A 21,932-nucleotide genomic window follows, 5' to 3' on the forward strand; every position below is an offset into this window, starting at 1 on the left:
CCTAAATTAGTCATAAACTTTTCCTTTTCCCTTTCTCCTATTTGCCCTGCATTAAAACAAAACCAAAACATTTTAATTAGTGACAAAACCCTATGTGCAGACAACGTGCAGGTAGAGGAAAAATTCAGACTCCAGCCTGAAAAAAATGAACAGACCATCCTTAATTCATGCTTTTCAAAATAGTTATTATAAAACCGTCAGAAATATGCATGTCTTTCCTTATGTGTTGAAATAACTAATATTGCATACATGGACATTTCAGTTCACTGATGCTGAGTTTTCTTGGCATTGTAGGTGCATAGATGTGTAATTCAGGATCCTTAATGGTATTTTGAGGGAAGGAGAGGGAACAGGAGATAGTAGTCATGTAGTGGACTGTCTTGTACTAACAATATGAAACCCAAATATTTATATATATATATATATAGCTAAGTGACTTAACATAGCCAGTAAAAGGTGAGGAAAAGAACATGCAACACAAAGATGGGGCACTAAGATAACAGCCACATTAGAGAAGGATTAGCCGTTTGGGATTTGAACTTGCCACCCACTGAAAACAACGGCAAAAATCCCGCTGAATTAAATGCCTCAGGCTTTTGCACAAGACTGATTAGGCACTATTTGTAGAATAATGTATATGCCAAAAAATGCTGCTGTTCGTCGAGTAAATTATTTGTCAGAGTCATCATCCTGCTATTTCTTTTCTGGCAGAACTCCCATGGAAGTCAATGGCAGTATTGTCTGAATAAAGTCTGTAGGATTGGGCCCCGAGGTTAAACAAAATCCACCAGTGGCTAATTTGTTCCTTTTCCTTGAGTTCATAAAACCACACGCTGGACAATAGGTGCTGAGGCTTATTGTGCTAATTGTTCTTTCACTGATACATATTATTCCCTCACCCCTCTGTCTCTTTAATCTACCTGTTGCTGCATCAGTTTGGGGTCTGATCCTGTGAACGCATACGTGTGTATGTAACCTTGCGGGCAGCATAACTGAACATGAAGTAATCCGTGTTAGTGGCTGTGGCCCTGGACTTCCCAATGGCAGTCCTTTGGGGTGTGCCGTCTTCTCCGCTGCTGCCCCGGGCTCTTCCTATGACCTTTGAAAGCTGCAGACTGCAGCTCTGACCCGTGTGACCAGAAGCTTTCCAAGGTGACTCTTTTTTTTTTTTCCTGCTTTTGAATGTAGAAGCCTGATTATATGGCTGATTTGTTCTTTCAGTTTGTTTTTAGTTTAAATGCTAAATGTTTTGAATCTAATTGGATTTTATTTCACACAAAAAAGAATTAATCTCCTATTGTCTTAATAGGAACAAAGTTAATGCAAGCAAAATGCTTAAAGGAATTGCACTTCTAACTATCAGAATACAACTCAGGCAACTGATCTACAGCATTGAGCTCAGTCTCATTACTACCTATGGGACCATATAATGGTTAAATTAACTGCAGGTGGGCTCCGCTGTTGCTCCAGGAGCACATTAGAAGCATCTTGAGAGTTGCAAGTAACCTTAAAGAAATCAGACATAATGGGCTCAAACAATAGTAATTCTTGTAGTTCGTAACATGCTCCATATGCCCGAGTGGTACTGTGCAAATTAAGCTCCGTTTATGGGAGACTTCTTGGGTTTTGCTTCTCTGGAAAATCCAGTGTTTTCGTGAAGTGGAAAATACTCATGCATGCTGAGGATAATTGAATGTTGAAGTGTAGTAAAGCAGTCGATAGCGAAGTATGATTAGGACAGTAAAATGCCTGTGGAAGACAGCTTTGATAGTGATGCTGGCTACTCTCAGGGTGGTCCTGGCCCCAGGAGGAGCTAGGTGGAGAACTGGTGCCTTGCAATAGAGCACAGGGGCACAGGCAAGGTGGTAGGAACTTCTCCAGAACCTCGAGCCACATGGGGACAACGGGAGGCAGCTGCAGGGTGCGCTCCAATTTAGAGTACGGGAAGGCTGCAGTGAAAAATGTAGGCTATGGTGCTGGTCTTTGCTTGGGCTTGTTGGGTACTCCCCAGCTGAGCTGCGCTGTGCCATCGATGCTGCAGTTCTGCGCGTGGTGCACGTGGCCGTGGAAAGTAGCTCAGATGCAGAGAGAGACGCTTCCTCCTCTGCTACTGCGAGCGTACGCTGGGGTAGCTTCCCAGAGGTCGGTGGTCAGACGGGATTTACTCTGTTGTAGAGCCCATCAGACAAGCCAGAAGAGCCCAGCCATCAGTTCAGTGCACTAATGATACCCCTGAAGGAACTGTAAGGGTTTTTCCTTGCACAGGATGTCCAAAAGCAAGAAAACTTTGGAATTAGTCAGCATGTAACTCTTATAGCGAATGTATAAATAGATGTGTGCTCTTAGAGAGCTGATTTATTTTTTGATGCTGTTATACATTCTCCAGACAGGTTCCTTGGCTTGTATTTAGTGCCACTGAAAATAGCAAATGACTTCTCAGTGTCCCCAAAAGCACTGTAATAGGATGTAACTGCTGCTGGCATTCGTGTGTGTCCGTGTGCAAACGGGCAGCTTCTCCTGCAGTCGGTGCACGGGGACGCGCGAAGCTCCCCGCGGGGCCGTGGGCTGGGCTGGGCCTTGTGCGGGGAGCTCGGCCTCGGCATGGCCGTGCCTGCGCGGCTCCCCAGCCTGCCGTGCCGGGGGGCTCTCGGAGCGCTTCCTGCGAAGTCCGCCTCGACCGTCCAGCGGCACCTTGCCCAGAACGGGCCTTGGCTCGCGGTGTGGGCCCGGCCCGTGGCGGGCGGGGGGGCCAGGCCTGGCCCGCGGCCCCCTCCTGGCACCTGGGCCCGGCCTGGCCCGGGCCTGTGGCCGCCCCTGAGGCACCCGGGCCCGCGGCTGCCCCTGAGGCGCCCGGGGCGGCCTCGCCGCAGGGCGCGCAGCGCGGCCAGGGCGGAGCAGGGCCGCCGCCCGCTGAGGGGGGCCGGGGCCCCTCGCCGCGCTGTGGCGGGGCGGCTTTAACGGAGCCTCCTGTCAAGGGCTTTTCTTCCCTTTTTCCTTTTTCTTTTTCTTTTCTTTTTTTTTTTTTTTTTGAAGTCTAATTACGGCAGAAGCCAATGAGCGGGCGGGCTGCGGCGCCCCTCTCGGACCTCGCCGGGCGGGCGGGGAGCTGAGGGGAGGGAGGCGGGCGGCGGCGCAGCGCCCGCCGCACTCGGCGCGGAGCAGCGCAGCGCAGCGCGGGAGGCGGCGGGCGGGCGCGCGCAGCAGCGCCGCCGCCCCGGGGACTCGAACCCGCCACCGCCGCGCCGCGCCGCCCGCCCGCCCGCCCCGGCACTCGGGCTCGAACCCGGCGCCGCCGCCCGCCGCGGGGCTCGAACGCGGCGCCCCGAGGACTCGAGCGGGCCGGCGCCCCGCAGCGCTCCGCCCGGCTCGCCGCGAGATGGCCGCGGACGGGGGCCGCGGGGTGCTGCGCCGGCGGCGCCTGGGGCTGGGGCTGTGGCTGCTGGCGGCGGCGGCGGCGGGGCTGTGCGGCGGCGGGGCGGCGGGCAAGTCCCCCAGCTGCCACGAGGTGCGGACGGCGTTCCAGCTCCGGCAGATCGGGCCCCTCAAGCTGGTCCCCGACGTGCCCACCGCCGGTCAGTACCGGGGGGGGGGGGTGCCGCGGGCCGGCGGGTCGGAGCGGGCGGGCTGGCGCCGTCGGGGCTGCTGCTGCCGCCGCCGCTGCCCGGCCGGGCGCCGCCGCGCGCCCCTTCGCCGCCGCCGTGCGCGCACAGGTAGAGCGGAATGGCAAGGGTTTGGCACGCTTATTTAAAAAATAATAATAAAAAACAAACGAGCAAAACCCGCCGTCGTGGAGGAAGAGGCACGGAGGATTACCGCTGCGTTTTGCTGCGGGCTGGTGTCGCTTATCGATCGCCCCCGCCACCAGCCCGTGCTTCCCTTCCTCCGAGAGCGGCGTGCCCCCTCGCTCGGTGCCTGAAGCGGAGGGTCCCCGAGCAAGGCTCTCTTGGAAGGCAAATCGGTGCCGAAGTCATTAGGGAGCGCTTGTTCTGCGAGCGGTTGCCTTTACCTCCCCCTGCTAAGCAGATGCAGCGATCCGCAGGCAGGCTGAATATACTGTAATTTCTGAATTAGGAGGACTTATCTTGCTCGTGGGTTCAGGAGCTTGGGCATAAAGAAAGGACAAGTCACATCTTGGAGGTATAAATGAAATAGAGCTTAGCTTTCCTGTAGCTGAACAGCACAGTTACAGTATTTAATACTTAACGAAAGTTAATGGATAGTGTAGTGTTTCTCTCTGCCTCTCGTGAAGTTCCAGAACTATGCACGGCACTGATGAAATAGAAAAGCAACATGTATAAAAGAGGAGGAGATTTTTCTGCATATTCTGTAATTAACCTCTGGAATTTATTGCAAAGGGTAAAATCCTTTGTCATGACCCGATGTCTGTCCAGATAATGAAGTCACGTCCCCATGGCTTTTATGTGTTTTAAGAATATATTCACCAGAACTGGAATAAAAAAAAGACTGTCAGTCTCTCATAAAACAGCCCCTAGCTGCCTCTTGCTGGCATACAATTGTCTGTAGGTGTGCAGTGGTATAAATGCCAATTTTTGTTGTTGGTTTATTATTTTTCACACCTTTTTTTGAAGCAGTTCCATTCAAAGCCTGCTGAAGTTGATGGAAAGACTGTTGTTATCTAAACTGAATTTTGAATATGCTTTCAGGTGTGGGTTTCTGTCTTGGGAGACTAGATTTGATAGACCACTGGTCTGATGTGTTATGGCAACTCTCATGGTTGTAAATGATTGCACAGTGCTGGTGATCTTTATCTTCTCTTTCCATAAAGCATTTGAGATGACACATGGCTGAAAAGTTGTCTCTAAGCAAGAAATTATTCATTATTTTGTGGCAAGAAGAGATCTGCAAGAAAGGCAATTTGAAACTTGAATTATGTTACTGTTCTCTTGTGCTGATAGAGACATCAGTAAAAAAAGGTATAACAAGGCTTATCACCCATTTTGTTGCACATCTAACCCACTTTATAGCATCTGAGCTCTTTCTCAAAAATGTGCTTCAAACTTTAATTAAATTGATTATCTTACGTGTTCTGTAAAGTCCGAGTACTGTAGGCTCAGCTTGGGGGAAATGATGCCCTTCCAGAAGGAAGGTGGAGATGCTGTCATGTTTCAGAGGTGGTTTTATGGTATTCTTGGGTCATATTGAACTTTTGCATTGAATAAATGAATAGCGTCAGGAAGGGTAATATGCTTTGAAATTTCAGCTCTTGTAAAGGTTTCTTGTGAAGAGGATGCTTGGAGAGTGGAGCGGAGCAGAGTGGTGCGTATTGATCTTCCCTGTGCCTTAAGTAGGCTCTGCTCCACCCCAAGCTCGTATCATTTAATGGTATCTCTTGCCAGGCAGTAATGTCTCCTATCTTGTGTCTGCTTATAATTAAGTACAGAAGTGTTTTCCAGTGTTTCTGACCGCTGTTATCGGTGAATATATCTTCATTTTTTCCCTCTACTAGGACATGAGGCTCATTTTATTATGCAGTTTCACAGCCCATGGATGTTGAGGCAGGCATGAGTTAAAGGCAAGGCAGAAAAGGGGTGAAGACCAAGGGGAAAGGCGGTGGGCAGATGAGGGTGACATTGCGAAAGTAGTCTGGTTAACTACATTACTGCTGGGCTGGATCAAGCCCCGAGCGAAGCCTATGGAAAGAGTCCCATCAACGCCCAGGCCCATGTACGTGCTGGGGTGGCTCTCGGTTGTCTGGGTGCTGGTTTGGCTTGTTTTCTCTAGAAAATTGAACTTTCAGTCCTGTTGCCTGTCTACTAGATATTTCCAATCGCAATAGTGTTGGAAGCCCTTGGCGAATCTCAAGCCAGTATTTAAGGGCTAATAAAACGAATCTGACAGGTTAGAGCCTTCAGGACTGTTAAGTTCTGGTGACCCTCGAGAAAATGAGCAGCTCGGTGGAGGGGAGAGGCCCAGCGCGGTGCTGGGGCGAGGGAGCGGCAGGCGGAGGTGGTCAGCTGTGTGTTTGCTGTCTCCTCTGCGGGTGGTGCCTGCTTCACCCATAACAAAACCGCCCCCAAATGTGTCCTGCGGTGTTGGTCGCGGCAGCATATGAACCTGCCTCTGAAAATCGCTGTCTTCCAGAGAGTGCTCTTAGAGGTGCCCAGGAGCCTCCTCTTAAAACCCCGTTCCCCATTTGGCCGAAAGCAGTGTTCTTCCTGCCCGCTCTAGTGAAATCTGCTCCACGAATGAGCAGAGGACTGAGGAAGGGCAGTGTTTTGCCCTGGGGACGGGTCAGAGGCCCAGGCAGCAGGTATGTCTGAGCAGCAGGTCTCCTCGATCTGCCTGCAAGACTCTCCCCTCCACCCGCGGTGGCCTGCCCTGCTGTCTGATAGCACGCTTTCCAGGAGCAAACCGAGTGCTCCAAGGATAACTTGCTACGAACAGCAAAGGGATTGGTCAGGTAAAGGTACTTGTTTCTTGGTTGTGGTTCAGAGGGGGATTTTTGTGTTTTCCCCCTCAGTGGGGAAGCAAGTCATATCCTCCGGGTGCTCCTCTGGGACTAAACTGCTCTTGTCCCTTGGCTTTCACAGGCTGAGCTCGAACGTTTCTGTGGGAGCGCCGTGGTGGAGGCTGTGTCGAGAGCGACGCGCTGTCCCCGGGCTGCAGGGCTGCGCTCGCCTGCCAGGAGCTAAGCCCGCGGTTCCAGAGAGTCTGGATGCCGTGAGTGCGGCGCTCGCCGCCGTGTGCGGTGTTGCTTACGGACCCGGGGGCCGCGCTCAGCGATCTCCTGCGAGCCCTGGGTTGTATTACAGCGTAACTGCGCGTAGGCACAGGCTGCGTTGAAATGTCCAGTTATTTACAGAGTGTTCTGTGGTCCCCTAGTGTAATGGTGGTAGGAAAACTGAATGGTCCCAACTGGAGCCTGCGGCTTGTCCGTATCCGGACAGTAAACGGTAGCAGAGCCAGAACAGAAGTAGCCCTCTTGATCCCTGAGGTCATCGCTTAACAACGAGGAAACGCCCCTCTTTATACAGGTCCAGTGCTCTGTCTCTTATGCTTATGGGCTAGCACATGGTTGTGCAACCCTCCTCCCCCTGCCAGTAAAACTATAAATGCATGGTGTGCGTATAGATAGAAGGATCGGGATGACTTCTGGAAGTCAAGAAAGATGAGTCTGCTTATTAAAGAGTCCCAGAAACTTTTTATGTCCAAAGTAATCATGTTGAGGACTACTAAAAGGAAGGTTTGCGTATCTGTTTGTCATATTATATGCTCTTCTGCTGCTTTACAGCAAACATAGAGACTGCCCAGATTGCACTCAGAAACTAACTTCTGAAGGGCAGATTTTGTCCTATTAAAAGCTGCTTTATTCTCTACTCTCACCCTGCACCTTAAATCAGCAGAAGGGTTCATTACCATATACATGTACTGAATATCCCGTAGCAGGGCTGGACACGCATTAACAATTTATACGTTAAAACTATTTTACTTTCTGAATAGTGACAGGAAAGTCCTCGATTCCTACCAGAAGCTCCTTGCTGCATGCAGGGCATGCTTTAGGCTGGATCTCCTCCCATCTCAGCCTGTGGCAAAGCTCCCATTGTGTTGAGCATGAGCTGAATCCCTTTTGAGTAAATCCAAGAATATCTGTAAAAGTAACCATTTTATTATAAAATGGGTCATACCGTGCTTTATTTTCCTGTTTTTCTTTTATTACCACTCAGCTCTTTATTTCTATCATCTTAATGAGAACACTGTAATTCCCACTGGTAAAGGTGCAGTGCTGAAACACATTTTGCTCACAGCAGCATTTTCTCAAAGTCACTTATAAGCCTGGCATGTGCCAGATGTGAAGTATACCTGTTTTATTGGCTCTGGAAAGTTTTTGTCCCATCAGAATGAGTGACTAAAATTCTCTGGTGTGAACTACAATTTATACTTGGGTTTACTGTTAACCTGAGTACTTGGCTGTGTGGGACTGCATTCATCAGTGATGTAATGCTGCCGAAATCAGTAGTGTGGATGGAGGGTGTATCTGGGAGCAGGGGTTGCCGGATGAGCACAGTCACGTTAATACTTAGAAACAGTGTAAGAGGGGTAAGATTTTAAGGAAAGGCACAAAAATCTTGTTTCCATGAGTTTTTTTCCTTTAGAAAATCCCAATAACTATATTTGCTGAACGTCCTTGGCATTACTCTCAGCTTGCTATGAAGGAAAGTTCTCTTATGCAGTACATCTCCTCTTCCTATTACATTTAGTATTTACTTATTTGTGGATGTGCAGACTTCTTCCTGGTGGTTTAAGCCACAGACTGACCTATTAGAGGAAGTGCACTGGTCCAATGTGAGATGGATTCTGTTCCCATCTTTGCTGTTCTCTTGCTGTATGGCCTAAAACAAGTCCAGCTGTGCTCAGTTTCCTCTTCTGTAGGTTGTATCATAGTATGTTATTTTGAGGATTGTAGCTGAAAAGCTGTCATAACAGGGAGGAAGATCACAGCCGAAGTGTCACTAAGGTACCTTTGTTTCTTCAGGCTGACCTCTGCATAATCCTCTCTTTACCCTAAAAAACATACTAGAAGTTAACCTGGTTTCTGATGATTTGGAAGCTGAACCTGAAAGTCATCCATCCTTCACCTCTTGTTTGGAGGAAGTCCTGAGGAAGAAGCAGTCTTTCCAAGGTCGGAGCAGTCTCAAGCTGCTGACTGCAGTTGCTGTGATAGCTTTCCTGCTGCTCAGAAAAGCTGTGATTCTGCAGCTCCTGGAGGAAGTGATGCTTCCTCCATTAATCTGCTTAGGGTTTTATAGCCATATTCAGCCTCAGATTGTCACCAGAAGTGTTAACCTAAAGCTGGTGCTGACTGTGGATGCAGGCAGGACTCATGCCAGTGGTAATATCTTTTCTTCTCGCCTCTTCTTTTCCCATGCCTGAAACTTGTTTGACACTGGACCAGCTGCCCACTCTGTAATGCCCTCCTGGGAGCAATCACATGCAAAAAATCTGTTTAAACTTACTTAGTGCCTCATAAAGATGGAATCACTGTTCTACTGCCAGATGGAGATCACCAGTTCTCATATCCATGAGCCTCAGAAAAAACAGTATCCTCAGTGATTTTGGTCCAGGTGAGCAGAAAGACTGGCTTAGGTATTCAGATCAGCCTTTTCTTGTAAACATCTTGGGAAAGAATCCAAAAGTCAGCAGAGAATTGACTCCCCCAGCCCCCTCCACTTGCCGTTGTCATCCAGCTGAGCTGAGGGACAGAGCCAAGCATTCCTATAACTCAAGCTGTCTATCCACTCTCTCAAAAATCTCTGCTCAAAAAGATTGTGGAGTGATTTTTATTATGGTCACTTACAAGATTTGGTGATTCTGATGGTGAACTGGATCTCAAGATGGAGAACAAGTTTAGTAAGAAATGACCTGTGCTTAAAATATTGGTGACTCCCAAGAGCTGCCTCTGTAGCACCTTATCTAGCATTGAAGTTTCACCATCAGTAACTGTGATCCAAAAAGTAATAGAAAAACATCCCTCCCGTGCTCCCCTCCCTGGTATAGCAGGGCTGAGCAGTAAGTTCTTAACCAAAAGGGCAGCACTAATGAAAATGCATTAATGTGATAACTGGAAACATAGTTGGCATGATAATAAGTGCTATATAAATCAATAAAATAAATACATCAAAATGAGTAAAAGCTTTTATAAAGATTAATCATGAAAATTGGCATGAACCTGAGGATCTCTGTAAAAAGCAAAGATAGGTGTAAAATGCATCCTGCACAGTAAAATGGATTTATCTTTAAAAATAGTTTCACTTTTAGATGTTATAAAACTATAGCTATAGTTTCAAGTATTGCAAAGTCTTTGTAATTGAATTTTTCTTTCATGAAAGCATAAAATGACATGATGGAGAGGCATATGTTTAACAATACTTCAAATAGTCATCATCTACCAGTTTAGAGCACCACATCTGCTTCTAGGGGAAAATACAAATTCTCATGGATCAGAATGAACAGCAGCCAAGCCCATGACACAATGAGAATTTATTCCCAGTCTCTCAGTCTCTGTCAGCTTGATTAGGTATTACTGTTTAATGTGATTGAATCATCCTGGAACACATAAGAGATATTTACAGATCATATAATGTGGTGATACTTGTATCATTCACATTAAGGTAATTTCTAAGCATCATCAGTGGATGAAATAAGGTACCCAGCTAACATTTAAAAATTTATCTCCTTAAGAATGAAAAAATGAGAAGCAGGTCTGTCTCCACCTTCTGCTAGTTGCTGCTTCAGTTTTATTTTTTTTCTTTTTGGAGCAATAAATTCTTTGCAAAATTGCAGAACATTTCTGCACGGTATCTTGTTCTGGCTTAAAATGACTTGTCCAATTCTGTATTGAGTCATGTAGTCTGCCAGACTAATCATTGGCATCTGATGGCAATTAAACCTACATAGCTTAGAAATACAATGTAATCAGGCCACTGCTCCATGATATTCTTCAGCAGACACTTCAGCTGCTTCTGGTGGGTTTAGTTGTGAACTGAGACTTCTGTGCTTCTGTAGTGGGGTAACACCCAAAAGCCTACTCCGGATTTGTTTGTACAAGGTGCTTCACAGGCATAGTCTTGCCCTAGCAATCTTACCAATTAATTCTGTAGTGTGCTTGACTGTACTGGACCTCCTTGGGGTCTCCTCTAGGTCTTTAAGTGTTCTGTTGTACAGCACCAAGCACTTTTATCAGTATTTAGCCAATGATTTATAATGGAGCAGCCACAACCTTGTCTCTCATTGTGGATAAGCACTCTGCATATGCTATTATTAGAATAAATCCATCTATTTTACTCTTTTTCAGTACATCAGTTTTAAGGGATGGTTATTAATTACATTCCTAGTCTATTCATACATACATGATTAATGTTTAGAATTCTTCTCTTTTGAAATTTCAAGGCATTAGTTTGAAGAATATAGAAAGCACTCAAAACAATGGAAGAGTTTTAAATGACGATACTTCTAAATTTATTTGCTACCTTTTGGAGTCAAAATTCTCAGGAAGTATCATTAATACTTATAATACCCTTAAGTTCAGTGTCTTGCATTTTGATAGCTAAAAGACAGGAATAAAACACACACAGCTAGGCAATTGCATAGGAACTTCACAGCTGTAGAAGACAGCAAATTATTCCCCTAGAAGTTGCCTTTAATCAGCTTTTCCACTCTTTTCTTTTGATCTGTCCTTTTTAGTCTGCGTTACAAGACTGTGCTGTATTCTGCCTTTTTGTATCATTCCTGAGTTTCTGTTAATAGCAATGGTCAATGTATGTATGCATGTGAAGTATGTAAATATGGATTCCTGGTCTTCTAAGTGCTCTGCTTGCTTCCCGGGGTCATGGTCTTTCCCTCTCTGGAGCTGCTCTGTTGTGAGAGGCCGTTCTGGAGGACCGTCCTTTTGTCTTTCCGAGGAGCTCGCTCTGACAAAGCCCTCTGTCCCCTGCCCAGGCCACTGCCAAGGCTTTAAAAACAAGCAAGAGACCAATTTCAGAGAGTCACCTTCTGAATCCAGCAATATCAGGTAGGTCGGGGTGGTTTTGACTGGCAGCTAGTTAAATGGGATAGTTTGGCACATCCTTAAATGTTAATGGTTAAATGTATTCATTGTTCCAACAAGGGCCCTATTCATGTGGGGACTGTTCGCTGCTCGTTATGCATGCATAATTCCCATTAATGCTGCTGGAGGTTAAGTGTGGATGGCAAGGGGGGAGAATGATGCTTATGTTTACATATTGGTGTTTGCGCTCGGAGAAGAGATGTTGCAACACATGAGGAATTGATTATGCTTTCACAGATACCTTAACTTTTAAAATCTCTGCTTTGCAAAATGAATGACAGTGGGGAAAAAGTGACGCTTGTATTACTGACTACCTGCTAGCATGCCATACTTAGTCAATAGGTATAAATATTACCATGATGCTTTTACTAGAGAAGCCTTTCGGAAGCTACTAAGTGCTCTGAAATTCAGGGTTCTTATTTGGGCCTCAAAACAGTGACTCAGAACCTTTAACTTTGGTCACAAAGTTTTGCAAACTTTTGACTTGTGTTAATCAGGGTGACAAGATTTTGTGATTTATATACAATATGGGTGTTTTCCATAGAAAACCTTCAGATTAAGATTCCTCACTCTTAGGTGCACATCAAAGTCGTTTGAAAGCCATAAAGCAGCTAAGCATCGCCTAAGAAAGCCTTTCAAGTTCCAGAAAGTGCTTGAACTACTAAGGGTTTTGAAGTGCTCTAATCTCTGACATGGGTGACGTGCTAGGCTAGCACTTTTTTGTTTTGTCACAAATCATCCATGCACACAGTGCAAAGGGACCCTGACAAAGTCATTTTACTTTTGAAAAGAGCTGCTTTTTTCATACCATTATGCCTCCCATTCACATCTACATGTTTGCTTCCACTTTGTTCAGGTCTAAGTAGCAGGGCATTTGCATAGTCTTCCCTTTGTTCTCAGTAAATATGGAGTAAAATGAGCAAGATCTGTGCTGTGAAATTAAAGCTCTACTCTTGAGAGATCTTAAGGGCCAAATCCTCACAAAAGGTACAGCAACATAGTGCTAAAGGGGCTAGTGTCCAGAACAGCTTGCCCTGAGTGTTTGTGCTGCAAAATGTGAATAAAGGGAGGGTAATTTGATGAAAACTGGGTGTAATTAGAAAAATACACTGCTGAGAGCTGCTGAAAGAATAGATTAATACAAAATAGTGCTGAAATGGACCTGAAGTGATCAGCTGGTCTATTCCTGCTCTTTGCAGCCAGGATTAGCTGTATTTAAATCAGTGATGGAAGATCACTACCTTCCTAGACTATTTATTTTATGCTTCTCCCTAATGCAAAACCTGACTCTCCTGCTAAAATACAGCCGTTTTGCTGCTTATCCTTTTCCTAACACCTTCCTTTTTATGTAACGTTTACATACATGAAAACCGCTCTGGTGTGTTCTGCTCTAAAACAACGCTACGCATCTGCAGCAGCCACAGATAGTGTTAAGCTTTTTTGTGCAAGTCAATCCAATCTAAGTTTGGGACACGCAGCAGTAACCACATGCAGTTAAATGAGCTTTGTAACAAACTGCATGCACTCTGAGTCTGAAACAAATGTTAGATAAAGTGCACTGGTTTAAGCCACAATGAATGAAGTTAATTCAAGATGTGGTAACTCATTAAGTGTCATAACTTGATGTGGTGCCTGAGCCCAAAAGAATAAGATTTTTTCTTCTACGTAAATTTTAGAATGTTGTAGAGAAGGAATTGTGTAGCCAGACACAACATGGACATATCAAATTGCATGCTCATTAAAGGCAAAATAATCCCTCACAAAACCACTTTAATAGTGATGGAAGAGAAGAGCGTACAGAGAAGCCTGCTTCTGAGTGATCAAACTACACAGCAGTCAGTTTGCAAGATGGTTAGTGGAAACATGCAGGGTTGTGGCACAACAGCAAGGAGATACTTGGAGGCATTAGGCCTATATGAAGTGTCAGGGCTGCAGTCTCGTGTATATATATGAATATATGAGTCATATACATATATATATATGACTCATGAACTCTTAGGGCTGCAGTGGAGCAGTTGCTGCTAACTTGAAAAAATGTATGTATGAAAGTTCACCTCTACCATGTTCAGATCAGAGCTTGTGTCTTGGCCCTCCAAAGCATGGGCAGTGAGCTTTTGTCTGTCTGCAAAATACCGTGTGACTGTACTCGTCGTGACTTGTCCCGGAAGGTTGTAAGAGGATGAAATATTGAACCCTTTTGTCTCATGTTCCAGCCCTACTGTCCTTCCATGAGCAAATGCAAATGGTGGCAGATGGAAGATCTCAGGCATATTATTAGTAGGGACAGGAGCTTGCTAGGTAATGTTTGGGGAACAGCATCCTGTAAGACTGCCCTGTGTTGGCAGTTGAAATATTTCTCTGCAGCACACAGGATGAATCGGAGTTTTTCGCAAGCACGGAAGAGCATGTGCTTTGTAAGCGTGGACAGTTCAAAGGAGAGCTGTAATGAGCCTGAAGGCAGGAGAGCAGAACATACGTAAAACACTGCACTCGCTTCCTCCCCCAAACGGTAGAGATCTAAAAAATGAGATGAAAACATTGCTATCAGAGTAAGGCTTTCAAGCTTGTGGTCTTAAGAAGACTAGATCTTAGTCTCCTAAATCTTAGTTTTGAAGTCTGGAAAAAATATCTGCTTTCTAATCAGAGCAGCTCAGAGTTGCACTGGGCTGAAGTATTGCCCTTTCAGTTTCAAACTTCAGTAATCAAATTTGCTCTTCCTAATCTGTGTTGCCCTAGATAAATCAGGAAACATAAACATTTGCCTTCCCAAAAAAGTAGCGGTGGCTTGGCTGTACCTGTCTGCTCTGAAAGCTCTCCGAGTGCTCTCCTGTCGCTGGCCCGTGACTTTACCACACTCTGTGGTCTTCTCTGGTAGCAATCAACTCCCACCGAGGCCAAGATGTCAGTGTTGCTTGTTGGCAAGGCTGTCGCTTTAGACTTGGAGAGTTTATTCTAGGGTCACTATCACAGGTGCCAAAACATTAGCTGAGTAGCAAGGATTGAACTGGGCCAGCTCATGCCAGCTTGGCTGCCAGCGTGTCTCTGATGGCTGCCATCCTCTACCCCTACCCCGCTTCCCTTCGGCACGCCAGCCCCTCGCCTTTCCAAACGCGAGCCGAGTGTAAGCAGTGCAGCATGCCCAGCCAGTGCGTGTAGCCGGCTTGAAACAACGGCTCGGACTCGATGGGCTGCTCTGGCCAGCCTTAACGACTGGCTCTGAAGCATCAGTAGCACTCTTAGTTTTTTAACTGAGGAAAGCCAGCAAGAAGGGAGATAGGTAATCAGTTTGTACTGTGCATCGTGCCTTGTTTTCATGTCTTGAGGAAAGAAACGTGGCTTCTTGCTTTATATAACCACGGGTGCATTGGATCAAGATCAAAACCAGGTTCTCATTGCACAGGATGCTGACCAAGCCCATAGTGTCAGTGGCAATCTAAAGGAACGAACAAAAGGTAGGCAAGCGGACGTACTCTTCTATTACACATAGGAAACAAAGTTTTGAGATCAAGGGACTTGCCTAGGGTCAACATACCTTTTAGTATTGCCAAACCTAGCAGCCCAACTCAGGCTGTTGGTCTGTGGTCGCAGCCCGAAGGCTTTTGGAGCTCCTGGCGAAGGGTCGTGCCTCTGCGCAGCCTTGGGGCAGCAGCCTCTGCTTTGCAGCCTGCGACCCTGGCGCGGGACGTCCCAGGCTTTCCTGCCAGACGTCCGGCTGGGGTCCCAGAGGGGCAGCGGGATGCTTTGTGTGCAGCGCTCTGCCAGGGTCCAGCTCAGCGTGTCCAGTGCTTCAGAAATAGGTGAATGGCCCCTTCAGATGTGCGTTCATTGTGGACTTTCTTTTATCCACACACCTATCATTATTTTGTCAATGCCGTTACCCTGGGGGAAGCACCAGTTAAAGGCTGTTCCCAGAACAACCAGAACATTATCCGTGGTCTAGGTGGACAGAATAAGGCAGAGAAGAAAGAAAGGAGTGAGGGCGAAAGGCCATTCCCACTCCTGACTTCAGAGGAAGCACGTGCCTAAGTGGAAGTCATGGCCTGTTAATCTCACGAGGGATAGATTAGCTTTCTGATGGGCCCTTGCTGCTTTTTGGTCTACTTAATATTGTCACCAACTCCTCGATGTGTTTGGAGTTTTAACCCTTTGACCTACCACGGATTTTAATGGGATGTATGCAGCTAAAATCACAAGTTAATTGTCTGAAATCAAATGCGTGTCATGACATGAATCTGTTAGGTAATTGAAATGTTTCCAAATTATAATTCATTGCAGGTTCATTTTTCTGTTAATTTTGGCTTTTGTGTAATGGGAAGTTGCATCTGGGGTTTCCTGGCTGTGCTGTTGGCAGAGGATTCATTTGAGTTTGACCCAAAGCCCATTGAGTTCAGATCTGTGTTAATCTCCTGCTGCTACTTCCCCACAAAAGCAGAAAGCTTAGCACTATGTCCTTAACTGTACTTAGCTGTGTGCTCGATATCGCTCTTTATGCCACTGGGTGTCTTCATTGACATCCGTGGGTGCTGAGCCATGCCAGTTGTTGCAAGCTGCTGTTTTCTTTACAGGTGAGTACTGTGCAGTTGTCCAGTACTTTCCAACGTAACATAGCTCAGAACCGGCATTCGGCTCTGCCAGCTGTGCCTGCGGAGGTGTGCGTGTCCGGAGGAATACACTAGCGCAGCGGTGTGGTGCCAGGCAGCTGAGGCGGCATTTGCATGCTTTTTCTTTTGCATGCTTGTGCTGAATGAGTATCCATCTCTAAATTCAGTCATACTTGCTGAGCTCTTGTCTCTTTTTAGTCTGCTAAGGATTGCCTTCCAGCACCTGTGGGCTCAATGCATGACAGTGAACTCTAGTTTTATATTAGTGTCACTTCTGACAGTGGTGGAATTACATTAACAGGGAACTGAAGCAAGGGAACAAGATGCAGAGGTGTTGTGATACTGTAATTTTTTTGTTTTGCCCTTTCTTCTTCCTAAAAAATAAAGACATAAAATGGAGGGGGGAATGGAATCCTAAAGAAATTCGTTTGAATACTGGTGAAAACACTAACTTAAACTATCTGGTAAACTTGTTTATACCTTTGGTGCCTGACTTTAAAATGAGAAATGGCCAAGCTAGTCAAAAGTGTTTGGGCTGTAAAATTAACACTTCAAGGAAGGCTTATATATGTGTGTGTGCGCCTGTGAGTGTGTGTATATATATGTGCCTGTATGTGTGTATATGTATAAAAATAAGAAAAAAAGAACATGTCTGAACACAGGGCTTCATGTATGGCGTTCAAGTGAGATGGTGAAAATTAAAATTAAAGTATTCAAAATTGTGTGTGGGGAGAGGAGGGTCAGGGAATTGTTTCACCCCACTTCTCTGATTCTGTTCATCATCTCAACATCCCCTTCTGAGGCTGCTGGCCAGAGATTTACCAGTCTCTCTGTTCCTTCAGGTTTTTCTTTGCTTTTTTTTCCCCCTCTTTTAATCTAACCTTCTTATAGACTTTTATGTTGACAGCTGTAATGAAGAATAAGAAATACAAATGAATGTGAATGTATCAATATTGTGGAAATTTTCTGTGCTATGCCACCTTATATGAATCCTACTGCAGTAGGTAAAGCATATTAGTGAGCAGTTCCTACAAGAAAAGGTCATCTGTCATTGGTAAAACAGCTGGTGTTAACATCTGAATTATCATTAGACTTCAAAGTTGAGATGAATGAGGCAATTCACACCTCTCATAAAGCTATTTCATTTCATCTCCCTGCAGAACTAGATAGACAGCCCTGTATTGATTTGCATTCAGAAGTTTTCTTCATAACTGTGCGGGGCTAGAAACCCACAACTTTCATTTAAAAACAATTTCAGTTTTCCTGTAAACATTGTAATCCGCAGAGAGCTACATATGTGTTTTAGTTGAGTTTCCTTCATATGTAGTTTCTGTGGCACTTTTCCTGAAGTACTGTAAGTCAGAGTTCTGTGACAGTGAAACGCTTTCACCACTGGAGAGAAGAAATGCAGTTGTTAGTTTATTATTGTCCTGAGAAGATACAGGGCAGGAAGATTTATTATACCACTTTGGAAATATTTTGTGTCTATTTGTGACTTCTGTTGGTAGGAAAAATGCATGGGATTCTATTTTCTGCTGTGAATGTGGCAAGACATAATGAATGAAGAGTGATAGTAAACTCTTTAAATAAATTTATGGAAGTTCTTGCAATTTTTCTCTCACCTATATACTACAGTCATATGTCCTCCCATAAAGGAAGGAGTTCACATTACAGTAAACAATGTGGAAAACCCCTTGATGTAGACTCGCTGACCTCTATCAGCCTAGATTGTTTTAGAATGTACTTTATGCATCATTCTAGTTTTCATGCTTGTATATCAACTATAGAAAGAAAGAGAAGGATGGATCCTCAAGGAGTATAAATCTTCTGAATTTGCATGCACTGTGGGGTTGGCAAAGCCCTTCGGCATTCACAGTCTTATTGTCAGTGCATCTCCCAGACAGGCCCACATTCAAAGAGTTTATCTGACTCAGTACTGGCCTGATGTGAAGTCATTTCATTTGTTCAACATTAAACAGTTTATCACCGGTCTATGGGAGTACAAGATCAGGAGATAGTGCTCTCCCTTATGTGGGAAAGGCTCTTGCTTATGACTTGCGGTCTGCAGCTTTTGCACAAGGAAGCTGCTGCTTCCCATACTCAGCACTTGGCACTTCCTATTCTGAGTCTTCTCAGCTGCTCACAGTTTGGCCAAACCAGAATGATTTGGCCTGAGACTTTGTAAGCTGGGTCTCAGGCCCAGGCTGCGTGCTTTCATGCCTTCTGGTACTGAAATTATGCTGCTTCTGAGATCAGGGCTGGGGGCAAAAAAGACTGGGGGAGACAGTAGTGAACAGTGTGAGGTTCATTACCCTTTCTTTGCTCCTTAAGAGAGTATTTAGGAGCTGTAGAGCTGTGGCAGTTTGACATCGGCACTGAAGATGCATCTTCTAACATCCCAGTAAGAACCAGACTGTTGTGGGAACCACTGAAAAGTCTGAGTGCTTTGTAGACACTTTACAGGATTTGGCAGCTAAGTTTCCATCTGTGTGTATTTGCTCCCTCACCCTCATTGCCCTGATGTACCAAACTGAAAACCAGCTCCTCTGTGACCCAGCCATGTCAGTGACGGGTTTTTATGGCCCCCAGCTGCTTGTCATCACCCACTGCTGACCGGAGTTTGTGGGACCTCCTGTCCAGCTACACCCATAATTAGGCTAGTTAAGGCAAATTATCTAATTAGAACCAACCTGTGTGAAGGTGCCTGGAGCAGGTCAGGAAGCGCTTGCAGGACCCACGCTGGAGGGGTGGTGGCAAACAGCAGGAAGCAACACCAGTTACAACTGCCGCATCAGTTTGCAGAGGGACTCTTTGCCCTTGGCCTCCTAGGTACAGCCAGCGTTTCTAAGGAATGCCCCCAAAACTGGAGGGAGTGGCATGAGTAGGTCTCTCCCTGCAACAGCTCCAGCTGCTTAGGAGGAAGCTGCGGCCTGGGAACATCTCTTGGCCACCGTGCTCCTCGCAGGCTGGAAGTAGGGGTGGTAGTAGGGGACCTTGTCTGGGGAGGGTGAGGAGTGGTCACAAGAGGAGGTCAGGAGATTAACTGTTGAGCTTTCTGGGAATGGAGTGGAGTTCAGCCTAGGCCAGGCTGTGGTGAGACATGTCATGCTCCTCCTGTCCAGGCGTGAGGTGGCTTAGGCAGAGGTATGAGCCATGGTGACAAAGCTAAGGAGTCTTGCCACGTGCTAACCGATGGAATAGAGCAGAAGGCAGTTTGGAAAGCAGGCCAAAATCAGAATACGAGAGCAGGAAGAACAGGCAAACAACCGAGGGAGATGGGAAAAACCGAAACAAGAAATACTTAGCAACAGGCCTAACAACGCTCCATTGTACAGATGCTGCCCTTAGGACCTGTATATTTGGGAGAGTTCCTGCTCTGGAAAGCAACTGGGGCCAGTGTCTGATGGTCTCCAGCTGTCATGCAAGCTGCAGCACTTGCTGATGCTGCCAGCTTGCTGGAGTTGTGACATGTAGTGCTTCTTGCTGTTCCCCTTCCTCTCCTGTTGGAGATTTCCACTCCCTTGAATTTGCTGGCATAATCCCAGTGCTGTTCAAATGGTCCGACCGTTTTGTATTTTTGTGTGTGTGTATGTATATATTCTAAGTCTGCTCAAGAACTCTTGAGCTAATGCAAGGTATTTTGGCTGGACTGGATTAGGAAGTAGCTACGCATGCTAGTGATTGCAGTTGTAGGTCATCTAAGTGATGCTGGGTAAACTGTAGGTGTTAATCTTTTAGCCTTGATTATTTCAACTGGAGCAGCACATCTGATCATTGCCTTAATGATGCTTCAGTGTATTTTAGAATAACAGTAAGAAAGTCCACTGTTCAAGTTAAAGAATAGCTCTGTTAATGTTTTATGATGTGAAACAAGGGATTAGACAAAGGGAGATTGAGATTTTCATTGCTAATGTTTTTCTAAAGTGCACATGTACCTTACTGTGCTATAAATAGAGGGCAGGCACAAATTTGGGTTGTGGGGTCAGTCTCAGTTCAGTATGTCTTCAGCCTTTCGGCCTTAGAAATCCCTTTAATATGCTGTTTGCATGTGTAGCCTTTATAATGGAGCCGGTAATGGGATTATTTTTTATAAAATGGTGGGAAGAGGTTGAAACAGGTGGAAAGTTATTTTCTAATAGTCAGAAAGGAGGGGTCTTGGTGGCCACAGTTTATCTGAGGCAGAAAGGGCAGACGTCTCCCTGTGATTTAGAGAAACAGAGGATCTCTGCTCCCTGTAACCTCTCTGGATTTTACCCCTTGCTCACAGGGTGACAGGGTTAGTTGCTATTTAATGTACCGCTCTCATTTGCACCAGTGCATTATGCTCTCCTGCAGTCACTCTGCTGCTTGTTGATTTTTCTGTAATTCCTGGCATGTGCTACTTGAGGAGAAATAACCACCTGTATTTCAAACACTGGTAAATTTAGTAGTAGCTGTTAGACTAGGCACACATTGTACTTGATGACCCGAATGTACTTTGTCTTTCTAGTTGAAAACATTTTATTAAAGTTCTTCGAAGAACTCAGCGGTGCTGATTTTGAGGAGACAAGCAGAATATCTGGGAATATGAGGCAGGGTTTCAAAGTTCCCCGAAGCAGGGTCCTAGCGGCTGAGAGGGGCCGGAGCCGTGCTCCCGGCTAGGGGAGGTTGGCTTGTTTGCCTGCGCTTGTGCGTGAGTGCTTGGTGCCGGGGGCTTGCAGCAGTGGGTGATGATGGCCTGAGCACTGCTGCGGTGCAAGTGCTGTGTGAAGGAAGGGCTTCACAGCCCTTTGGCAGGCTGCAGCGGCCAGCTTCCCCTTCCCTGCTGTGGCTGTGCTGGCTTGGGCTTTTCTCATGCAGCAAGTAGTTGTGGGGGGAGCTCTGCTTGGAAAGTGCTTCCTTTTTCACTTGGCTTGGCCTCCTCCCCTAAATTAGTCCTTTTTAGTTGCTGACCTTTCCTCTAGCTGAGGCAGCAGCTGTGCCAGACAGATGAGTCTCCAGCAGCAGGACAAAGTGCTGGCTCCTGTTCAGCTGGGCCAGGCTCAATGCAAGGTACTTTTGGCACTTTCCTCTGTGTCACTGAGGCATAATCGATCTTGGAGTCTGCAAAGACACTTGCAGAGCATTAAAATGTTAGGCTTTGGATTAGGGCTTTGTTTGGGAGTACTGTTGAAAAGTTTGTCAGAATATAAAGCAATAAAAACTATCAGGGGCAGAGCACACTGAGCTGGCCCCTGATAGTGCTAGCTTAGGCGCAGTCGCTGCAGTGGGAGCTGTAGGCTCAGCTTGTGCAAATCAGCCTGTCTTTGGTGAAGCTGGTGAAGGGAGATCAGTTATCATCTGCTAAAGAGCTGGCTCGCTGCCTTCAGAATACAGATTTTTACAGTATGTGGAGGGTTTCAACGGGAGGGCATTTGACATTTCTTTTGTTAAAAGAACAGTTGGAATTACAGGGTCAGCTATCAAAATGAATACATATTTAGCTTTTTGGAAGGAGCGCGTTCTATTGCTGAATAGCAGGCTTCTCGTTCCTTCCGGGAATATATGCATATACTGATTCAGCTAGTTTTAATGGCCAAAGTCTCTTTGACTTTATTTGTACCAAAGTTCAGAGCAGAACCCCAAACCTCTGCTGATTTAAAACAAAACAAAGCTCAAACAATGCAAAACAATCCTCCCCACAGCTCAGCGGACTTGAGTGGAGCTGGCTTGATTGACATTGGTTAGGGAGCTGCCTGTGGATCAGTAATCTTCTGTGCATTTGGCACCTGGAGTACCTTATAATT

General features: G+C 46.0%; 1 protein-coding gene across 1 annotated transcript in view; it reads left to right on the plus strand.

Moving 5' to 3' along the window:
- The first annotated feature begins 3,376 nt into the window (after positions 1-3,376).
- LOC106496177 (glypican-5-like) overlaps positions 3,377-21,932 on the plus strand; it is a 408,273-nt gene continuing 389,717 nt past the window's right edge. The window contains exon 1 of the mRNA XM_067301964.1: positions 3,377-3,572. Coding sequence (XP_067158065.1) covers positions 3,377-3,572 — 196 coding nt within the window. The remainder of the gene's footprint in view (positions 3,573-21,932) is intronic.

Source organism: Apteryx mantelli, chromosome 9 (assembly GCF_036417845.1).
Source record: "Apteryx mantelli isolate bAptMan1 chromosome 9, bAptMan1.hap1, whole genome shotgun sequence".
NCBI lineage: Eukaryota > Metazoa > Chordata > Aves > Apterygiformes > Apterygidae > Apteryx > Apteryx mantelli.